The sequence below is a fragment of the Triticum dicoccoides genome, chromosome 4A (assembly GCF_002162155.2).
Source record: "Triticum dicoccoides isolate Atlit2015 ecotype Zavitan chromosome 4A, WEW_v2.0, whole genome shotgun sequence".
In the NCBI taxonomy this organism is placed as follows: domain Eukaryota; kingdom Viridiplantae; phylum Streptophyta; class Magnoliopsida; order Poales; family Poaceae; genus Triticum; species Triticum dicoccoides.
The window spans coordinates 317,805,444-317,825,500 of NC_041386.1; the positions used below are offsets into that span (position 1 = coordinate 317,805,444).

At 49.5% G+C, this 20,057-nt stretch overlaps 1 protein-coding gene across 2 annotated transcripts in view; it reads left to right on the plus strand.

The window, feature by feature from the left end:
* The window catches only part of LOC119285843 (3beta-hydroxysteroid-dehydrogenase/decarboxylase-like), a 28,589-nt gene extending 10,108 nt beyond the window's left edge, over positions 1-18,481 (plus strand). Inside the window, exons 7-12 of one of the 2 annotated variants that reach the window (XM_037565175.1) lie at positions 16,796-16,994; positions 17,150-17,246; positions 17,312-17,486; positions 17,632-17,788; positions 17,918-17,984; positions 18,059-18,481. In XM_037565175.1, the coding sequence (XP_037421072.1) occupies positions 16,796-16,994; positions 17,150-17,246; positions 17,312-17,486; positions 17,632-17,788; positions 17,918-17,984; positions 18,059-18,114 (751 nt within the window). In that variant the 3' untranslated portion in view covers positions 18,115-18,481. The remainder of the gene's footprint in view (positions 1-16,795; positions 16,995-17,149; positions 17,247-17,311; positions 17,487-17,631; positions 17,789-17,917; positions 17,985-18,058) is intronic. The other variant, XM_037565174.1, reaches the window with a different exon arrangement.
* The last annotated feature ends 1,576 nt before the right edge of the window (positions 18,482-20,057 follow it).

A 20,057-nucleotide genomic window follows, 5' to 3' on the forward strand; every position in this document is an offset into this window, starting at 1 on the left:
GCTTCGTGTGAGGGCAAGACTACTGTCGGAATATCCAGGGACAGGTATGCGAGTATCACGCGGTGGTTTATCCAGGTTCGGGGCTCTTTGGAGAGATAATACCCCTATTCCTGCATGTCTGAATATATGCGGTATATCCGGTACAGAGTGCTTCTGGAGTTGTATCTGAGATCAATGCTATGGGCACCTGATCTCGTATATAAGCGGGTGGCCGGATGGACATGCAAGCTCTAGTGGCCGAATGGCATATGGCTTGTGGCCGTGAGCATGTGTGTGCTCATGCGTGAGTATGCAGATGGATGGATGGCTAGCTAGCTTGCACCCGTGTGAGCCTTCCCTGGCGCTCCTTATAAAGGGGAGCCCAGGGGACAAGGGGTGGCCCGCGGGGCCTAACCTATACTATTTGGGGCACAATGATGTGACATGATACGCCCGCTATAGTGCGCTACTATTGCTCAGCAGTGCATAGGTCTCGTCAGCAGTATGGCCGTCTTGTTGGCGGTATGGCCGTCTTGTCGGTGTCGGGTCGGAGCTGTAGTGGTTGACTTCGGGCAGCCGGCTGGTTGGCGTAGTCGGCCCGGGCAGTCGGATAGGGGGCCGTCTGGGGCGGCTTGAGCAGTCGGACTGAGGGGCTTTGCTAGCCCCGATGTCTTGAAATATTGTCTCGCCGTCTTTCGGGGTACATGTGGTCAATTACCTCGACAGTAGCCCCCGAGCCTCCGGGCAACTTGGCGAAGTTGGGTGGAGGTTTTTTAGCGGGTGTTAATGTTGAAGATGTCGATGACGGCCGCAGCCGGCGCGGCTTGCTTCCGGCTGGGGCGCGCAAGCGCACCCGCTGGGTGTAGCCTCCGAGCGAGGAGGGGGGTTCCCCATGAAAATGATCATGCAAAAGGCAAAGTTAGTCCACGCATATATATCAAATTTTTGCTTTAGCATTGCAAGTTTTATGCGGAGGGTGCCGACTCGGTTTTGTCCGAGCCCCCTTAATCTTTTTCGTGTTCCCTCCGCTCTTTGGCTTGTGTTCTCGCTTGCCGGACAGTCGCTCTGCGGTCTGTGGCTGAGAGTGGGCCGCGAAGTAGAGTGTACAATACTCAAACTCCGGGAGCAGATTCAACCGAACCGTTTTTTCTCTCGAGACGTTTTTCGCGTGGATGGCCTCCAGCGTTCGCTCTTGCTAGTCAGACAGCCGCTCTGCGGTCTGTGACTAAGAGTGAGCCTTTGGTATCGCGCACGCTACTAAGCCGTCTGTGGGAAAGAACGTCTCAGGCCAAGCGGCTAGCCCCCGGGCCAACTCTGGCTGGCGTCGGGGCGAACAGTGATGCAACTATAATAAAATGCGGAGATGCCTCCTCGAGCATCGCTCGGGGTTATCCGTGTTTGTGCGGTGCAAAATATGCGGGTGATGAGCTAACATTGATTTTCGTGTAGGCGAGGCGGAGTTTGCCGAAGACAGCCGGCGCGGCTCACGCTTGTGGAGCGCGCCGGCGCACCCGCTGGGTGTAGCCTTCGAGCCTTCGGGTGCTCGAAGGGGGTCTCGGCCGGTCAGGCTCGACCGGCCAGGTGGCGAGGTGTCTTGCAGCGCCCTTTTTTTTTCTTCTGCCGGTTGCTGGGAGCCGGGCAAAACTCTTCTTTTGTCTGCAATCTTCGTGGGGGCGCGCCAGCACACCCATTGGGTGTAGCCCCCGAGATTCGGGCCGACTGCGTTAGCGCACCCGCTGGGTGTAGCCCCCGAGGTTCGGGCCGACTGCTAAGCAGTCGGGTCGGATCTCCCGACAACTCCTTTGTCTTCCTTGTGGGGGCGCGTCAGCGCACCCGCTGGGTGTAGCCCCCGAGATTCATGCCGACTGCTGAGCAGTCAGGCCGGATCTCCCGACAACTACTTTGTTTTCTTCTTCGCGGGGGCGTGTCAGCGCACCCGTTGGGTGTAGCCCCCGAGCCTCTGAGCGCTCGAGGAGGGTCCAGCCGGTTGGGCTTGACCGGCCAGGAGGCGAGCGAGACGCGGCCGAGCCGGCGCTCTTGTCGGTCAGACGTTGAAGCGGGCAGGCAGGCCGGGTCGCGTCTAGCCGTCCGAGTGGCGAAGCAGGCGGACGGACAGACGGACGTTTTTTTTCCTTTTCTTCTCTTTGTCCCAGCCGACCTCTTTCTCTTTTTTAGCACCCGACCAGACGAGCAGCCGGCCCACCTTTTCCAGCCGGCCACTAGGCAATCGGCCTCTTCTTTTTCTTCTCTTTTTTTAGCACCCGGCTGTGGGCACTCAACCACTTCTTTTCCAGCCGACTTGATGGGAGCAGCCGGCCCGCACCCCCACTTTTTTTTTACAGCCGACGCCGTTTCTCTTTTTTCAACCGTCTGTTGACTTTTCTCAAACAGTCGGCTGGGGCGTGACTCGGCGGGGGCGCGAGGCCGACTGGTGACGAGGCGGCCAGGCGGGGCAGAGCGTCGCGGACGCGTGTGGCCAAGCCGACGGTGGGGAGCCGCAGTCGGCGTAGCGGGCAATGCGGCAGCGTGGTTGGGTGGAGACGGGCGCGCGCGGCCGAGCCGGCCCGGGAAGGCGTGGGGGCACCGTAGCCGGCGCAGCGGGAGTGGAGCAGGCGGCCACGGGCGTGGGGGAGCCGGCAACGGGCGGAGCCGGGCCCGGGGCAGCCGGAGACGGGCAGAGGAGCAGCCGGCGCGGGGGAGGCTGGTGGGCGAGCGCGGGGCCGGCTGGCGGCGAGTCGGCAGTGAGGACGCGGTAGCGGGACGGGCGCAGGTCGGAGCCGCGTGTGCTCATGGCCGAGCCGACGCGGGGAGGCGGTGGGGAGCCGCAGCCGACGCAGCGGGCGACGCGACAGCGTGGTCGGGGGAGCCGGTGACGGGCGGAGCCGGCCCAGGGCAGTCGGCGATGGGCGGAGGAGCAGCCGGCGCGGGGGAGGCCGGCGTGTGGGAGGTCAGCTCCCGGCGATCCGGCGGACAGGCGCGGTGATGTAGGGTAGAGACCCTAATCACCCGATCTTTCACGAAAGGAGTGGATCCGGGGGAAGACACGAAGAACACGGGGAGGAACGGAGAGAAAAACACAAGAGAAATCACTAAACCGACACGAATAAGTCACACATGGGCTAGCTCTTCGAGTACATAGGTAGAGGTACACGAATTCACGGACAACTAAGGACGATACACGGTAACCGGTTCTTCGTGAGGAGGTCTTGAATTCACAAGGGGATCTTCCCGTAAAGGGGGCTAGAATCCGCTTGGGGGATCTTCTCTGGTGGAGGCTCGAATCTCCGAGAAGGTAACCAAGTGGATGAGCAAAGCTCTCTCACAAACATGAGCTAAACATTTGCTAACCCTAGAAAGGAGGTAGGAGAGGTCTATTTATAGTCTAAGTGCAAATGGGGGCGAAAGTAGGGGTACATGGGCCTCGGGCCCGAAGCTGGACGCAGCCAGGTTCCGGACGTCCGCTGGTGGCCGGTCGTCCGGTGTCTCAGGAGCGGCCGGTCGTCCGGTGTCCTCCGGACGTCCGCTGGTTCGGCTCTGTGATGGGGGTACCGGAGTCCGGAAACGTCGGGCTTCCGCTGATGTTGGTTCGGATGCAGGTGCGCCGGTCGTCTGGTCCGGACAGGACGTCCGCTCGTTTGCTTCGGGTGCAAGGGCACCGGTCGCCCGGTCTGGACCGGATGTCCGCTTGTCGGGGCTCGGCTAATGCTTCAGGCGCCGGACGTCTGGTCCCGGCTGGTCGTCTGGTGGCTGGGACTTTTCCTTCAGCCCTCCTTCTCCGTCTTCTCGTCCATCTTCCTCTTCTTCTTGTCCTTACTCCTTAGCTTCTCCATTGTACCTGAGTATGCACAAAGTATCCATATGAGGTAGTAGCCATGCTTCATGTGCATCGAAGTGGAATTGTGAGAGGAGAGATGTCACCTCGGTTTCAAGAGCTCTTGCACGTGATCGAGTCATGGGTCCACTAGGCACTTGATGAGACGATGGTAGGTCCATGGGGATGACCTTGGGATGCTCCGCATCATCTCCCCTCCCTTGGGGAAGATCCGACCTCGGATCGAAATCCTCATCACCATGGTACGGGGAGAGATCTTTGACGTTGAAGATGTCGCTCACGGAGTACTTGTCACGTGGGATGTCGATCTTGTATGCGTTGTTGTTGTAGCGGGCAAGCACCTTGAATGGTCCATCGGTTCGTGGTTGTAGCTTGGACTTGTGTTTGTTGGGGAAACGTTCCTTGCGAAGGTGTAGCCACACAAGATCTCCAATGTTGAATATCATGTGATTCTTGTTGATGTTGAGCTTGGTCGCGAGTCGTTGTACTTGGAGCTCAATGGTGTGCCTTGTATCTTCATGCATCTTCTTGAGGTGGTTGGCTCGGTCACTCGCGTCCATGTTTGTGCGCTCGTGGAGTGGTAGAGGTAGGATGTCCAATGGGGACAACGGGTTGAAACCGTAGACAACCTCGAAGGGGGATTTGCCGGTAGTAGAATGTCTTGCGCGGTTGTAGGCGTACTCGGCGATGGGTAAGCACTCCTCCTACTCCTTAATGTTCTTCTTGATTAGCACGCGAAGAAGGGTGGAGAGCGTGCGGTTTGTCACCTCCGTTTGGCCGTCGGTTTGTTGATGATAGGCCGTGGAGAATAGAAGCTTGATTCCGAGCTTGGCGCATAAGGTCTTCCAAAAGTAACTCAAGAATTTGACGTCGCGGTCCGAGACGATAGTCTTTGGCACACCATGTAGACGCAATATTTTCCTACAAAAGAGATTAGCCACATGTAAAGCATCGTCTATCTTGTTACAAGGAATAAAGTGCGCCATTTTCGAGAAACGGTCGACAACGACAAATATAGAATCTTTCCCATTGCGAGTCCTAGGCAAACCAAGTACAAAGTCCATGCTAATGTCTTCCCATGGTTGGTATGGAATCGGTAGAGGCATATAGAGTCCATGAGATTGAGCTTTGGACTTAGCTTTGCGGCATGTCGAACATCGGTTGGTGAAGCGATTGACGTCTCGAAACATCTTTGGCCAAAAGTAGCTCTTCGAGAGCGTGCCGAACGTCTTATCGCGTCCGAAATGTCCCATTAAACCTCCTCCATGTGATTCTTGCAAAAGCAACAAACGAAGGGACGACTCGGGGATGCAAAGTTTGTTAGCTCTCATAAGATAGCCATCTTTGATGTAATAGCGTTCCCAAGATGTATTCGACAAACACTTGGCATAAGGAGTAGCAAAAGTTTCATCATGCTCATACAATTCTTTGATATGCTCGAAGCCAATGACATCTAACTCAAGTTGCGTGACTAGCATGCATATGCGGGAAAGAGCATCCGCTACGATGTTTTCTTTACCCTTGATGTACGTGATGACATAGGGAAAAGACTCAATGAATTCACTCCATTTAGCATGACGCTTGTTCAACTTAGTTTGACCCTTAAGATACTTGAGAGTCTCATGATCGGTATGAATGATAAACTCATGGGGACGAAGGTAATGTTCCCATTCATGTAAAACGCGGACTAAAGCATATAGCTCTTTGTCATAGATGGGATAGTTGAGTTGCGCTCCGGAAAGTTTCTCACTAAAGTAAGCTATGGGGCGCTTCTCTTGCGTTAACACACCTCCTATGCCATTACCGCTAGCATCGCAATGAATCTCAAAAGGCTTGTCGAAGTTGGGTAAAGCAAGCACGGGAGCATGAGTAAGCAAATTCTTAAGCTCATTGAATGCGGTATCTTGGGATGGTCCCCAAACAAACGGCACATTCTTCTTGCTCAAAGCATGCAAAGGCGAAGCAATGGTGCTAAAATCCTTCACAAAGCGACGATAGAAACCCGCAAGACCAAGGAAACTACGCACTTGATGCAAGTTGGTTGGTTGCGGCCAAGTCTTAATAGCATTGATCTTGGACTCATCTACATGAACACCCTTAGAAGAAACAACAAAACCCAAGAAAACGAGCTTATCAACACCAAAAAGGCATTTCTCCATATTAGCATAGAGGCGCTCTTTTCTAAGAGTTTGCAAAACGGTGCGGACATGGGTGACATGCTCTTTGATAGATTTGCTAAACATAAGAATGTCATCGAAGTAAACCACAACAAATATACCAATGTAGGGGCGAAAGACATGATTCATAAGGCGCATAAAAGTGCCCGGTACTTCCGAGAGACCCATAGGCATGACTAACCACTCATACAAACCGAACTTGGTTTTGAAGGCGGTTTTCCATTCATCGCCCTCTTGTATGCGGATTTGATAGTAACCACTCTTAAGATCAATTTTGGAAAATATAGTGGCACCACTAAGCTCATCTAGCATATCATCTAGGCGTGGAATGGGATACCTATAACGAACGGTGATAGCATTGATAGGTCTACAATCGGAGCACATGCGAAAACTACCGTCACGTTTTGGCACAAGAATGACCGGTACGGCACAAGGGCTCAAACTTTCACGCACATGTCCATGGTCTATGAGATGCTTTACTTGCCTTTGAATTTCTTTGGTTTCTTCGGGGTTGACGCGGTAGGGAGCTTTGTTCGGAAGTGGTGCTCCCGGGATGAGGTCGATGCGGTGCTCAATGCCTCGTAGTGGAGGTAGTCCCGGAGGTAGCTCATCGGGGAAAACATCTTGAAATTCCTGCAAAAGAGAAGACAGCACTAGAGGAAGAGTGTGAGAAGTGTTAGTTTGTGGTGCATTGTCCTTGCACACGAGGACGTAGTGTAGGACACTAGATGGGTTCTCACACACTTCTCTCATCTCACGTTTGGTGGCAAATAGAACTAGGTTCTTGTTTTCGCTCATCGTGGAGGCACTCAATTTGGGCTTGTGGTGCTCACTCTCTTTTTGGTGGCTCACTCTCTCACCATTCTCTCCACGATGGGTGGCTTGCTTATCGGTGATCACTTGGCTTGGAGACATAGGTCGTAACACAAACTCCTTTCCTTGCATCTTGAAGCTATAGTGGTTTGTACGCCCATTGTGGACGACTCCTCGATCGAATTGCCATGGCCGTCTAAGGAGAAGATGACAAATGGTCATTGGGATGACGTCACATTCCCAGGTGTCTTCGTAGGCGCCGATTTTGAAGGAGACTTGCACTCGGTGCTCGACTTGGATAGTGCCGGAGTCACTAAGCCATTGCACTTTGTATGGATGTGGGTGCTTTGTCTTGGGCAATTGGAGCTTGAAGCAAAGTTCTTCACTTGCGAGATTGTGACAACTCCCTCCATCGATGATGACCTTGACGGATCGTCCATTGATGCCGGCCTTGGTGTGGAACATGTGGCATCGTTGGTCTTCTTCTTGGTGATGTTGGAGAGTACTTTGGAGACAACAAGTGCGGGACTTGAGTCTTCATCACAAAAGACTTGTTCGTCTTCATTGTTCACTTGGCGGTGCATGGCGACTTGCTCAAGGGCTTTCATTTCTCCTTCGCTCATGGAATCATAAGTGCCATCGTCGTTGAAGATCATGGTGCGCTTGTTGGTGCACTCATAGGACTTGTGGCCTCGGCCGCCGCAAGTGAAACACTTGAAGGAACTCGTCTTGACGGTCTCATCGGTAGGGGTTGATGATGATGAAGCTCTCGGCTTGAAGTTGCTTGTATTAGGATTGCTTGTAGTTGGCGAAGCTTTCTTGGAAGTCGACTTGTCGATGTTGGAAGTAGAGGGTCTTGTAGTCGGTGTTGGAGTCGTTGAAGCTTGGTTATTGGAGAAGCCGTAGGACTTGGATGAGAACTTGGCATACTTGAAATCATCTTGCACTTGGCGTTCCGCTTTGGTAGCTTGGTGCACTAGCTCGATGAGATTTGAGTATGGTTGGAAGTCGGTGATCTTCTTGATAGGATGATTGAGTCCATTCAAGAAACGTGCCATTGTTTGCTCATCATCTTCCGTCACATTGGCTCTTATCATTGCAATCTCCATCTCCTTGTAGTATTCTTCAACGCTCTTAGTTCCTTGCTTGAGTTGTTGGAGTTTCTTGAAGAGGTCGCGGTTGTAGTAGGTAGGCACGAAGCGTGCTCTCATGACATCCTTCATTTGTGCCCAAGTAGTGATGGGTGGTTCACCTCTTGCCTCGCGGCGCTCTATGATTTGTTCCCACCAAATGAGACATAGTCTTGGAATTCAAGGGATGCCATCGCGATCTTCTTCTCTTCTTCATAATTGTGCAAACGGAAGATCTTGTCAACTTTCAATGCCCATGAAAGGTATTCTTCGGGATCGTTGCTTCCGTTGAACTTGGGCATGGTGAACTTGAGCTTGCCGTAGCGTTGCTCTTCATTGTGTTGGGGTCGGGGATGATGGCGTCCATGTTGTAGATGATTGTTCAACTCGTGGTGCTCTTGACGCAGAGGGTTGTCAACCTCGTGTTGCTCTTGTCGCGGAGGATCCCAATTGTTTTCATTCTCTTGATAAACTTGATGGTCTTGGCGAGCTTGTGGAGAAACGCGTCGAGCTCGAGGAGGAACTAGACGATGCATGCGAGCTTGAAATCGTCGTTCTTGAATTTCTTCGCGAAATGCTTCCTCTTGTTCACGGGCTTGTCGGCCTCGGTCGGCAACGGCTCGACTCGCATCGCGTAGAGCTTGTTGCGCCTCAAGTGCTTGAGCGTCACGGAGTTGTTGTTCTTGACGTTGTGTCTCGGCATCTTGTGCATTTTGGTGTAGACGCGCGCGTTTTTCCTCTTCATGTTGGCGTTGTCGTTGCCGTTCTCGTGCTAGCACAAAGGCTTCTTCGGTTTGATGTCGTCGACGTTCCCGAGAGTCGGTGTCTCGAAGTGGATTGGGGTTTGCTTGACGCTCGTTGCGCGCGGCACGTCGAAGAGTGTTTGACGACGGTGTACTTGAGCCGGAGAGGGTGAAGTCGGAGTGACGACTTGAACGGCTCCTTCTTGAAGTGGAAGAAGAGCGGTTGAGCAACAAAGCGCGAATCTCGTCCATCCTTGCATCATTCTCTTGCTTGTGATCGTCGAGCTTGTGGTCAAAGTAGTCCCTTGTACGTTGCTCGGAAAGTCGCAAGTCGGCGGCAAGGTTGTCGATGCGTTCACTCATAGCTTGTTGCTTTTGATGCAAAGCACGTTGTGCACCAAAGAGGTGACTCTTGGTGACGAAGGAGTTCATGTCGTGGTCTTGCTCCATGAAGAGTGGGTTGGTAGAAGTACTTGGCCTATCCATCATTCTAAGACAAATGTGAGTGGTAGAAAGAGAAGAACGAATACCAAATGTACCTTGACCGAAGTTGAAAGTGAATCGATGATCACTCCAATGTAGGACAAGGAAATAGCCCAATTGGTATGAATTCTCGTCGGTTTCTCACACCTACACAAGTAAAAGCTTATGGTGGAGCTTGGTTAGGATGGTGGCACAATTTTTAATGTGAATGTAAGCAAGATTCAATATTGTTGGAGAAGATCCACGACTTGTAAATGCAACAAGTAGACCAATAGCAAGATGTGGTACCCGGAAACACAACACACGGAAAGATAAATGGGGTCGTGCAACCAAAGGTGAGCCAAAATGTGGAAACCATGAAAATGCTCTTGTAGCACAACACTAGAGAGACGCTAGCACGATTGCACAATAGGCGGGTACGAACTTGTGCACAACCTACTAAGCAAAAATGCAACAGACTTCTATCCCAAGTATGATGTTTTGGAGATATGATCCAAGTATGACAATCTTAATTTTGTATGATGCTATGGTTCTTGCTTATAAGCTCTTTGCTTATCTTCTCTCTTTGCTTAAAAGCTTGCTTGGCTCTTTGATGTTTGAGCTCTTTTCTCATGCGATGCTTGACGGACCAAGATAGTAATTATGTATGCGACAACTTTGTGACACAAGAGATGACTCCGAGATATGCAACACGATGATAGTATGTATGCTATGGGATGTATGATCACTAATGTGCACAAGTCACGTTGCCGGCAATACTCAATGGCTAGTCTCGATGGGTAAGTAACGCAAAGGAGTAAGGCTATGATGACTATCAATGTAATGGCAAGAGTGATATGTCCAATACCAAGATGAGGTTACCGGTCTTGCTTCCGGTATGGTGTCAAAATGGTGACACGAATACCAAGTCGTAGTCGAGGTGGTCGTTGTTGATGACGCGTCCGTGGCGAAAATGAGCGGCGGTGATGTCGATGTCGAACCGTACCTAGATAGCCGAAACACAAAAGGATACGATACCGCAACTCAAATTCTCAAAACCAAGTGCGACAAAAAGTGTCGGAGTAGGTAGTGGGTAAATGGTGGTGTGGGTTGGGGTATTGGAAAGGTTTGCGGAAGTCGGTGGTGGTGTAGCGGATGAGGTGGTGGAAGCCGAAACAAAATTTGAGCGAAATCAGTTTTTTGAGTAGCGGTCATCCGGAAATGGACGGATGTCCGGTCGCCGGACGTCCGGTCGGGTCGGAAATCCGCTAATTTCAGCTCGGGTTAGAGGTTCCGGTCGTTCGGAAAGGTCGGACGTCCGGTGGTTCCTGCGGCTCCGGACGTCCGATAAGTTGTGGTCGTCCGATGGGTCGGGGTCAAAATTGATAGGATTTCGTGGATTTTGGATGGATTTCGAGGTGGAGATGGCGGGGGAAGGCTAGATCCATTTGCGACACAACAAATTCACGGATCAAAACCAACAAAACATCGTCAAAACTCACAAATCACAAGAAAAATTTTTGGGGCTATTTTTGTGGGGATTTTTGGATTAGGACGAAAAACAACAAAATCAAGCTAGAAAACGAAGAGGAGGGCTCCGAAATCGTGATCAACCTTGCTCTAGATACCAAGATGATGTAGGGTAGAGACCCTAATCGCCCAATCTTTCACGAAAGGAGCGGATCCCGGGGAAGACACAAAGAACACGGGGAGGAACGGAGAGAAAAACACAAGAGAAATCACTAAACCGACACGAATAAGTCACACATGGGCTAGCTCCTCGAGTACATAGGTAGAGGTACACGAATCCACGAACAACTAAGGACGATACACGGTAACCGGTTCTTCTCCGTGAGGAGGTCTTAAATCCACAAAGGGATCTTCCCGTAAAGGGGGCTTGAATCCGCTTGGGGGATTTTCTCCGGTGGAGGCTCGAATCTCCGAGGAGAAGGTAACCAAGTGGATGAGCAAAGCTCTCTCACAAACATGAGCTAAACATTTGCTAACCCTAGAAAGGAGGTGGGAGAGGTCTATTTATAGTCTAAGTGCAAATGGGGGCGAAAGTAGGGGTACATGGGCCTCGGGCCCGAAGCTGGACGCAGCCAGGTTTCGGACGTCCGCTGGTGGCCGGTCGTCCGGTGTCTCAGGAGCGGCCGGTCATCCGGTGTCCTCCGGACGTCCGCTGGTTCGACTCTGTGATGGGGTGCCGGACGTCCGAAAACGTCGGGCTTCCGCTGATGTTGGTTCGGATGCAGGTGCGCCGGTCGTCCGGTCCGGACCGGACGTCCGCTCGTTTGCTTCGGGTGCAGGGGCACCGGTCGTCCGGTCTGGATCAGACGTCCGCTCGCTGGGGCTCGGCTGATGCTTCAGGCGCCGGACGTCCGGTCCCGGCTGGTCGTCCGGTGGCTGGGACTTTTCCTTCAGCCCTCCTTCTTCTCCGTCTTCTCGTCCATCTTTCTCTTCTTCTTATCCTTGCTCCTTAGCTTCTCCATTGTACCTGAGTGTGCACAAAGTATCCATATGAGGTAGTAGCCATGCTTCATGTGCATCGAAGTGGAATTGTGAGAGGAGAGATGTCACCTCGGTTTCAAGAGCTCTTGCACGTGATCAAGTCATGGGTCCACTAGGCACTTGATGAGACGATGGTAGGTCCATGGAAATGACCTTAGGATGCTCCGCATCACGCGGGAGCGGCACAGGCGGAGTGCGGGCGACGTGCAGCAGCGCGGGCGCGCTTGATGCGAGCGGGGCCGGGGGAGCTGGCCGGCCTGCAGGCATGGAGGAGGCAGCGGGCGGCTGCAGAGCGAGGCAAAGGTTGATGCAGTGGTGCGGGGCAGACCCGGTGGAGCTGCGGCAGGCGACGGCCACGGGCGGGCGAGGAGCAGCGCCAACGCGAGGAGCGTGACGACGGCCACGCGTGGGGAGGCGCTGACTGTTATCTGAGTGATGTACATGCAATATCCGTCTTTGACTTTGTACGGGTAGTGTCTGGCCACTATCTGTGTCATATCTAGCCAATATCTGGGACATGGTATGGCTTGTGTCAACCACTGTATGAGTAATAAAGTATATGAGAAGTGTCTGGCTACTGCATGACTGCTGTATGACTTGTGCGTAGAAGCTAAGCGAGCTTGAGCGTGTGCAGAGAAGCAACAAACGCGCGGCCCCGGGCACAGCGGCGGCCGCTCTGCAGCATGCGGACACGAGCGGAGTAGCGGCGAACGCATGGACGTACGGACGCGAGCAGCGCACGGACACGCAACGCGCCAGTGGAAACGCGCGGACGCGGGCGACGGGGCGTCATCCGGCGCGGGGAGGTGCCGACGCACACGCCGGAGCAAGACGAGGTGCGGGGCGCATGAGAGGCCGGGACGGCGGTGCCGCAGTTGACGCCACGATGGTGGCGATGAAGATGGCGAGGCCGACGGCGAGGACGCGCCGCCCCTCGCGGCCACTCCGGGGGCGCGTCGATGTCGAGCCCCCGATCGCTATCAGAGAGACGGCGCGACGCCGCGGTGGCGATGATGAAAAGGTCCCGCCCGGAATGCGAAACCAGCAGCAGCAGGCCCCACGGTGGGCGCCAACTGTCATGGTATTCTCACCGGGGGGGGGGGTGCAAGACGACAGATGCCACAAGGTGGCTTGAGGCTTCGTGTGAGGGCAAGACTGCTGCCTGCCGGAATATCCAGGGACGGGTATGCGAGTATCACGCGGTGGTTTACCCAGATTCGGGGCTCTCCGGAGAGATAACACCCCTACTCCTGCATGTCCGAGTATATGCGGTATATCTGGTACAGAGTGCTCTGGAGCTGTATCTGAGATCAATGCTATGGGCACCTGATCTCGTATATATGCGGGTGGCCGGATGGACATGCAAGCTCTAATGGCCGAATGGCATATGGCTTGTGGCCGTGAGCATGTGTGTGCTCATGCGTGAGTATGTGGATGGATGGATGGATGGCTAGCTAGCTTGCTAGCTTGCTCCCGTTTGAGCCTCCCCTGGTGCTCCTTATAAAGGGGAGCTCAGGGGACATGGTGCTCCTTATAAAGGGGAGCCCAGGGGACAAGGGGTGGCCCGCGGGGCCTAACTTATACTATTTGGGGCACAGCGATGTGACATGATACGCCCGCTACAGTGTGTTACTATTGCTCAACAGTGCATAGGTCTCGTCAGCGGTATGGGCGTCTTGTCGGTGTCGGGTCGGAGCTGTAGTGGTTGACTTCGGGCACCGGCTGGTTGGCGCAGTCGGCCCGGGCAGTCGGACAGGGGGCCGTGTGGGGCGGCCTGAGCAGTCGGACTGAAGGGCTTTGCTAGCCCCGATGTCTTGAAATATTGTCTCGCTGTCTTCGGGGTACCCGTGGTCAATTACCCCGACAATAACAAAACAAAACAGACCACCCGTACTTGTTTTTAGGAGGATAGTAGTAAATATGTCTACTACACAAACCAAATTATAATCAGCTAGGATTCCTATGTTGGCTCTCATGGTAGATGGCAGCTTGTTTGCTCTTTCCCATCCAGACCCACATATGATTGGCATCTTAATAGTTGATGGTTTTGTGAACCTTGATGCTCAATGATGAACTGATATTGCCCAATTTCAGAGCTGTAGAATAATTGGAAAAAGAGATGATAAATTCGTAAGAGACAAGTAGTTAAAATTACAATATACTAATCACCATTAACAAACCATTGCCTTCAGGGGTAGGTCTAGGAATAGTATTTTTTTGAGATATCAAACTTGAATTATAAACTTCAGTATTACGATGGGAGCTTCGTGCATATTCTCTATAAAAAACAAGGTACCTCTATATTTACTACATAGATCGTGTTTCATCACTCGATGGCAAACCTTACCAAGCAAAAAAAACATGAAATGGTAAGACCTCTTAATAATCCAAATGAAGTCAATGATTACCATAGATGAGGATTATTTGACAGAGATACAAGCTAATGGGGGCATAAACCGCAAAAGTGACATGAGAGCACCTCCTGAATCTGTAGAGCCTAGACTGATATGTGTGGACATAAAAGTGTTGCAATCTGGACCTGCAATGGAAGGGTATATAATCAGTTAACTATGAATTAATAGAATTAGATAATCATTTAGCTACGGACCAATGCGCTTCTGCGTAACTCCATACAAATTCCCTTATAACTAACAAGAGAAAATTCCTTATTTGACACTATCTTAAAATCTGCTTCCTTATTTGACACTGAAAAAGTTTTTCTTCTTTATTTGACACAAGTTCTAAATTTTATTCCCTATATGACATTTTCGTCCATTTTAAGCCTAAATGACACCTGAAAAGACTCTTTTGCCCCTCATGTGGTATGTGTGTGGGGGGCAATAGCGCACACACGCAGCATCAGTGCGAAAGCAGAAGCACACACGCATCAACACATACACATGCACCAACACACACGCACGCGCGCGTGCACACACACACACACGCACACACACACACGCAGCAACACACCCACACACACACACACGCAGCAGCACACACGCAGGCAACACATAGGCACGCAACAACACACACACGCGCACGTACACACGCAGTAGCAAACACACACGCAGCAGCACACATGCACACAAACATGCAGCAGCAGCACACATGTGCGCGTGCACCCACACACGCAACAGCACACGCACGGGCGCACACATACCACATGAGGGGCAAAATTGTCTTTTCAGGTGTCATTTAGACTCAAAATGAACGGAAGTGTCGTATAGGGAATAAAATTTAGGACTAGTGTCAAATAGGGAAGAAAAACTTTTCCAGTGTCAAATAAGGAACCAGATTTTAAGACAGTGTCAAATAAGGAATTTTCTCAACTAACAAACTCGGGGGCATAGCTCTGGAGCTTGGATTTTCTATTTAATACCAAAAAGGTGAAATCAAGTGAGGCAGTGTGACTGAGCCAAACCTATGCTTCTTTAACAAGGTGTCAGCTTATGTATGTGAGGATACTGAATAATACTAACCTATAAGTGGGATGTGGCCATTTTTCAGGCACGCAGGCAGCAATGAGATCACTCGTACACAGAGAACTATTTCTTGCCAATAGCATCCTCGAAAAACCTGCCATTGAATTTCAATAGTTTCATGAGCAATGCAAAGAAACATAACTATGAGTAAGATTTTGAAAAAAAAACTCATCAATAAGCATTAAATGGGAACCTTCTGAAGAAAAGCATACGATTTTCATTCCTCATGCCATCAATCATATTGTACTATGAAGTAAATACATATTATTGGACCAACCTTTCTATCAATCAGTAGCAAGTCTAACAATTATGAGCATGCTCTTGGGATCCAAATCTGCTTTAGAGAGTCAAAACCATCCAACCTTTGATAGCGCTCTGGAAACAGATCAAAAGAGTGATCAGTACTGGTCACTCATTTTCAAATAATCCTACAGTAGATCCAGTGGCTAACTGGGACGTGCTACCTTAGCAGCCCCATTCGCTGGTTAGTAATCCACACACTGAAATCACCCTCAAACCATTATTACTCGAGCAAAACTGAGACAAGAGAAATGAAATTCATCTAATCAGGGCAAGTGCTCCTTGCAAAAAGAATATCATTAACAGTGATTTCATCCTGTATGTTTAGCACAGATGCATCTAATGGAGTAACTACCACCAGACCATAGACTCATAGGAGCCAGAGATACATAAAGAGAGGAACATAGACGGTATTGGTAAACAATTCTCTATCTAATATTCTAATATATATAGACAGTATTGGGAAAAAACAGTAACATTTTATTGCGAAAACAAAAGAGAAATATGTGCTGAAATTTGAACGAACACTCGCAAATCAACCTGGTGGTGCTGGCTAAAGACGCGGTGGGCGAGGAAGGACTGGATGCGGATATGGCGATTATCACATGCTGTCACGCCCATCGCCCCTGAGTGAGAGCGCAGGCGTCGCCATCGCCCATGAGAGATGGGTCAGAAGAGGAGGGGGTGGAAAAGGAACAACCGGCTGACTCTAGAACATCAGCAATCTGGGCAGTGCGTGGTGACCTGATCCGGTACGTCGTTTCCATTGCGTCTCTCTCTCTCCGGTGACCAACAATGACAGCGGCGGCGCATCGTCCTAGGTCGAAGGGTGCCGACCTTGCTAACGAAACGACGCCCTAGCTGGCTATCGATAGTCCTCTTTGGGCTGTATATACCGGAGGCTGCCACAGGCTCATCAGGCCCAATTTGTTAGGTCGTATGTACACCCGGGCCCAAATTAACCACAGGCCTTCAAAAATGCTTCCAGAGTAGCAGCCCATAGGACAGTCAGCTCAGTTCGCGACCAGAACTCAGATCTGACGACCATGGATGTCCCAAACACGAAATCGGACGGCTCATAGGTAAGGATGCGTGAGAGGGCTTGGTTTAAGCTTAGTTTTACTGTCCTTGATATTCCATTGTAGACTTTTCTGTTAAGGGATGGTACAAGGCTGTTAGTATCTTGAATTGACTCTCAGATCTTACCATTCCAGTGCCCTAGATTTATTTCATCAACTCTCTTACGTATCTGGAGTGATATCTCTTCTCCTATGTAAGCATTTAAGGATCAGGGATCAGTGTTCTCTTCCATACTTATTTGGGTGACTTGGTAACCAGCATACTAATGCACTGGACCTTTGTGCAGGCCTTCAATAAAAATTCCTGTCTCTGTTATGATGCCATTGGCTCATGTGGTGGAATGGACTTACAAGTCGTTCTGCAAGTATGGCATGAAGGTTCCTCAGTTGACACCGTCAAGGATCAGGCTCCTCTCATGCAATCGAACATTCAGTTGCTCAAGAGCGAAAGATCAGCTTGGTTATGAACCCATTGTATCACTCAAGGTGTTTTACTGTGTCCTCTAGTTTTTTCATTAATGACCTTCCTTGACTTGATTTGTTTTTGAGTGGGATGATTTGAAGAACAATTTCAGTTCATTTCCTACTTATCTCTTATGAATGTTCAACTATAAGCAATTCATATTGTTTTGAAATTTCAGGATGGGCTGAAGAGAACAATAGAGTCGTATTCCCATATGCAAGCTCAGAATCAAAGGAGTATATCAAAGACTTCGATTTTGCTTGGGAATGGAAATGGTATGACTCAATCTGCCTCCCCCTCCTCCTGCTATCATTACTAATTGTTTTCTAATTACTTTCAGTTGCAAAAACGCTTCTTTGGGAAGATACGAAGCAAACAATGACAGTGCTACTACTATTGGCCGTTATCTACTACCAGTTATTCACATGTGGTTACACCATTATCACAGCAATGGCAAAAATTTTCTCACTAACAGCACTGTTCTTGTTCATTCATGGCATGCTCCCTGCAAATGTGTACGGTCCTCTCTTATTGTGCTTTATTTTGCTGAATATATAGCTGCTACCAGATAGTTAAACAGCATTGGGGTCTTTTAATCATCTCTTAGCATTTCCTCAAGTGTTCTCATTTATTAAATTGTGATTTTGGTAATTATTGCAGGTTTGGCCACAAGATTGAGAAACTTGAGCCCTCAAACTTCCACATCTCACAGGTGGAGGCACATCATATTGCTTGTTCAGTCAGTTCATCATGGAACTCATTAGTTGGCGTGCTAAAATCTCTTTGTAGGGGAAATGATTGGCCACTTTTTCTCAAGGCATGATATAATCTCATGCTTTATATTTGTACGCTTCACATACTTGATGAGTTGATGTTGTGCTAAGTACTGACACCTGGCATACGTTTTATGTTAATGTCTAACTGAGTTCACTTTTCTCTTCATCAGGTGGTATTCTTCCTACTGGTTGTTAGCATCCTTAGTGCCATGTCTTCGGAGGCTGCATTTAAAATAGGTAATGAAATACTTCAGGCTTCGCTTTCTAAATTTTAGTGAATGCATCATCTGCATGACTACTAATGACATCAGAATTTACATGCAACAATAGGTATTCCTCTCATTTTCATAGGCTTCAAAGCATATGAGAAATGGGAGGACACAATTGACAGCCTGGTGGGTGATGCTTGTTCGTTCGTTCTACAGTTTACTCCTATCCAGATATCTTCAAGGCAGAAACAAACATAGACAAGGAGAACTCGTTAACAGTTGAATTTTATTTTGTAGTTATATCAAGTTTTACTTTTCAGTTATTGCTGATTTTCTATGAACTTTTAGTTTGACAATTACTCTTTCAGAATCATCATTCAGAGTCTCAATAAAGTTTATAAAATGTTTCCTTAATGTCGTTGATTTAAGATATGGTGGTGTACAGTTTTTCTTTGTTCTTTAGATGTTTACCCCACTGGACTGTATTGTTCGACGTATAGCACGTTGAAATTAGCTTTTATTGCCATTGAATCTTGCTGAATTATTGCAAGTGCTGATCTTCCTAGTCTTGTGCAGTTTGGTTAGGATTCCATCTGTACCAAATGCTTACATAGATTGTCTTTACTTGTGTGCCCTAATCTTGGTTGAAAACCAAAAGCACTCAATTATCCACAGATATGTTAACCGGGCACATGCGCGTATGCTTTACTATTTCGGTTGTAATTCCAAGGATGGCGCTATGCCTCCCGATCGGGTTGTGTGATCGGTTGCCTCCAGCACTGTGGTCTTTCTTATGACCCTGATGTTTGTTCATCTTACAACACGTCCGTGGAGGCAATAAAATTTATGGTAATCATTTGTGTTTGTCCTTTTTCCTCTTTTGGTGAGTATCGGTCCAGGATAGTAGATCCAGATTGTTTGGATTAGTGTCTCAGAGAAACTTATACCGATGCTCATTGCCAAGAATGATGTAATTGAATATGATCGACTGGGCGCCTTGTTGGGTCGTAGACTGTGGCGTCTACCCCTATTACCTTATACTCCCTCCGTTTCAAAATAGATGACTCAACTTTGTGTTATACAAAGTTGAGTCATCTATTTTGGAACGGAGGGAGTAGCTTGTAATTGCATGATTGCCTGGGACCATAGTTGGGTCTGTTGCATCTCGCTTGTTCTGGCAAGACTTCTATGGTCATGGTACCTTGCGGCCCTGGCATTTTTATCTTCATGTATGCGTGTTGCTGAGCTACCATGATGAGGACATTGCTGCTATGCACACAGCCCTGACTACCTGTACTACCCCTACACTTGATTAAGAAATGATGTAAAATCAAAGTGACAATATTAGGTGATGTACATGAAGTACACCCATGTTACTTTGGGCTGCCCAAGACAAGTTACCACGTCTATTGTGTCCGGAAGCTTAGCTTGTGCATTTTCCAACCTAATTTGTCACATTCAAAATTGCAATGAGCTTGACACTACTGCTAAAATGCTGCAATAGAATTCAAGTCAGAGGGTGATGCGTCACCTCCACTGGGGCCCATGGGCTTTGTATGACCTAGGGTTGAGTTTTGGCTGCCCTAGGATGTGTGTCAACTCCCTTGGCCGTCATCCCTTATGTGAACTCCCTTTGTGGTTTTGGTAATTCATATCGACATATATGTTGTTGGATTAATGTTTTCCTTAGCATATTTCAGGAAGAGTTCAACTTAGGCAAGCTTTTGAATTTAGATGTGGACCTCTCAAGCTACTAAGCAAAGGTGTTGGCAAAGGTAAGATTCTACATTTTTGGTTAAGTGATCCAAAATCACATTGAGTCGATACGAAAGCCAATACTATTAAAAGGGGGTGAGATTTTGAGAATTGTCTAATTGCTCAAGTGCTTAGAGATATTGCTCTAAAACCTCAGCCACATTGATGCAGAGCATCCTTCAGTCATCCTCATGGTCACATCTTCGTCTCACAAGGCACCAAGTGGACCGATGACAAGGGCTCATGCAAGAGTCATCGAAACCGAGGTGAACTCCCTCATTCAACTTCCTTTCGAATCACATGAGACATGGCTACTACCTCAAGCGGAGACACTTTGCATATTTAG